General features: G+C 64.7%; 1 protein-coding gene across 1 annotated transcript in view; it reads left to right on the top strand.

Moving 5' to 3' along the window:
• Positions 1-418: 418 nt before the first annotated feature.
• The window catches only part of ETH_00040745 (RNA binding protein, putative), a gene marked incomplete at both ends in the record, with an annotated part of 662 nt that continues 250 nt past the window's right edge, over positions 419-830 (top strand). The window contains one exon of the mRNA XM_013376112.1: positions 419-596. Coding sequence (XP_013231566.1) covers positions 419-596 — 178 coding nt within the window. The remainder of the gene's footprint in view (positions 597-830) is intronic.

Genomic DNA, 830 nt, shown 5'->3' on the forward strand with positions numbered 1-830 from the left:
AGCGGCTGCAGCAGCAGCAGCAGCAGCAGCAGCAGCGGCGGCCACTACATGCATCGGCGAGGGCTTTGGCTTGAGAAGGTGCGTCTTTATGTTTGTAAATTAGGGTTGAGTGGCAGCAAGAAAGGTTTTTGCAAACCCTAAACCCCAAACCCTAGCAGCAGCAAAAGTAGTCCTGGAGAAGCAGCAGCACCTCGGACTCGCCTGGGCGGCCGCCGTTGGACTCTGCGCCGCCGGCAGTTTCAGCCGCGAGGGTTTAGGGTTTAGGGTTTAGGGTTTAGGGTTTGCATTTTTCGTTTTCTCTCGCCTGTCTATTCGTCCCGGGGACCCCGCCGAACTCCGTGCGCGCCACCACCACCCCACGCAAACCCTAAATTAGGGTTTCCGCGCGCACTGGCAGGGGCCCCCGCCCCCCACCACCATGACGGATCCCTCCTATGCCTCAGCAATAGGGGCCTACCCCCCCTACTCCGCGTACCCTTATCCTGCAGCAGGGGCCCCCCAGCCTGCTGCAGCAGCAGCAGCAGCAGCACCTGAGTATCAATGGGGGGCCTGGGGGGCCCCTGCGGCGCGCCCCAGCCCTAGCACGCTAGATCCTGGTAAGTAGCGCGTTTGGCTAGGGTTTAGGGTTTAGGGTTCGGGGTTTGGAGCTGGCCGTGCGACGGGGCGTCTGCGGCGCGGGGCGCCGCCCAGGCCTAGGGTTTAGGGTTCAGGGTTTAGGGTTTAGGGTTTAGGATTTGGGCAGTTGGCGGGGCTCCGGGCTGGGCTGGAGGCGGGGCTGCTGTGCCGGTGCTGAGGGCGGGGCCCGCCGGCGCGCGGGCCCCGGCCCCCCC

This window comes from Eimeria tenella, genomic scaffold, assembly GCF_000499545.2.
Source record: "Eimeria tenella Houghton genomic scaffold, Eth_scaff3152, whole genome shotgun sequence".
In the NCBI taxonomy this organism is placed as follows: Eukaryota; Apicomplexa; class Conoidasida; order Eucoccidiorida; family Eimeriidae; genus Eimeria; species Eimeria tenella.